General features: G+C 51.1%; 1 protein-coding gene across 1 annotated transcript; it reads right to left on the reverse strand.

Annotated features, from left to right (window-relative positions):
• Positions 1–83: 83 nt before the first annotated feature.
• Positions 84–500, reverse strand: Pmar_PMAR018727 (hypothetical protein; the record flags this gene model as incomplete). Its single annotated transcript, XM_002777921.1, has 3 exons — positions 84–231; positions 276–382; positions 432–500. Coding segments are annotated over 3 exons (324 nt in total), but the record flags the coding sequence as incomplete, so codon positions are not given.
• Between the last annotated feature and the right edge of the window lie 449 nt (positions 501–949).

Here is a 949-nt window from a genome sequence, read left to right on the forward strand (position 1 = left end):
ATCGGACTTCGCGAAACTTATACTCCCCCTAACGTTAGAGGCCTGACCAAAATCGTGGAGTTAAGTCGTGACTAATGGCCTACCCGAACAGGCTCGTCCATGAGGGGCATCCCGAGCCACTTAGAGCCCACACCAGGACTGCCACTGATGCCGAACTGCACAACAAAGCCGGGCTCTACTCGGAAAACACGAGTATCATCGTAGAAGTGAGTCGAGATGAGCTCCATAAATCTAATACAGCGATGATAAGGCTAGTGCTGCTTAGACGAACTGACCTGTTGAAGCCTATGGGCGCAACACTAGGGAAGAAAGCCAATGTGAAGAAGCCGAATGATTCTAAGGTACCATCTCCAGTCGGTAAATTCGAGACGCTGCATTTGACCTGGCGTGAACGAGAGTAAAATAGATGCTTGGGGTGAGCAGGAGGGCACCTGCACATGGGGTAGGCCCTCTCCCGCTAGAGCCCTCCCATCATCATCAGCAAGCAAGATAAGGGGCATCATAGAGTAGAGGATATAACGGCATTGCATCAGGGTAAAGAACTGCTGATTCAGATAACATGTCACGCCCATATAGAACAACACAACAGTAACGGGGGGGGAGCAACAACGGCAAGCGTGGACGGTACATGACATAGAGAAAGGACTATCATTGGACTGATTCTACAGACCATGCAGCAAGCTCGCCGATCGGTGGTCTCGTGTGCCTGAGTCAGTGAGCCCCTGCAACCCTTTTGGTCACTATCAGGCTTACATGTCTCCGCTGGGGTCGAATCTTGAAGGTACTGCGACATACCATAGATTGCTGCCAGCGATCCGATAGAATTCTTAGCGTTCCGGGTAGTACGCTTCTGTCTACTACCAGACCTCGTTCTCGGCCTTGACTCACTAAAATGAAGATTGGTGACGGTTGCCTCAGTCACCGCTCACCTTGGCATCTCGTTAGGTGA

Source organism: Perkinsus marinus, assembly GCF_000006405.1.
Source record: "Perkinsus marinus ATCC 50983 genomic scaffold scf_1104296950622, whole genome shotgun sequence".
Taxonomy (NCBI): Eukaryota; Perkinsozoa; order Perkinsida; family Perkinsidae; genus Perkinsus; species Perkinsus marinus.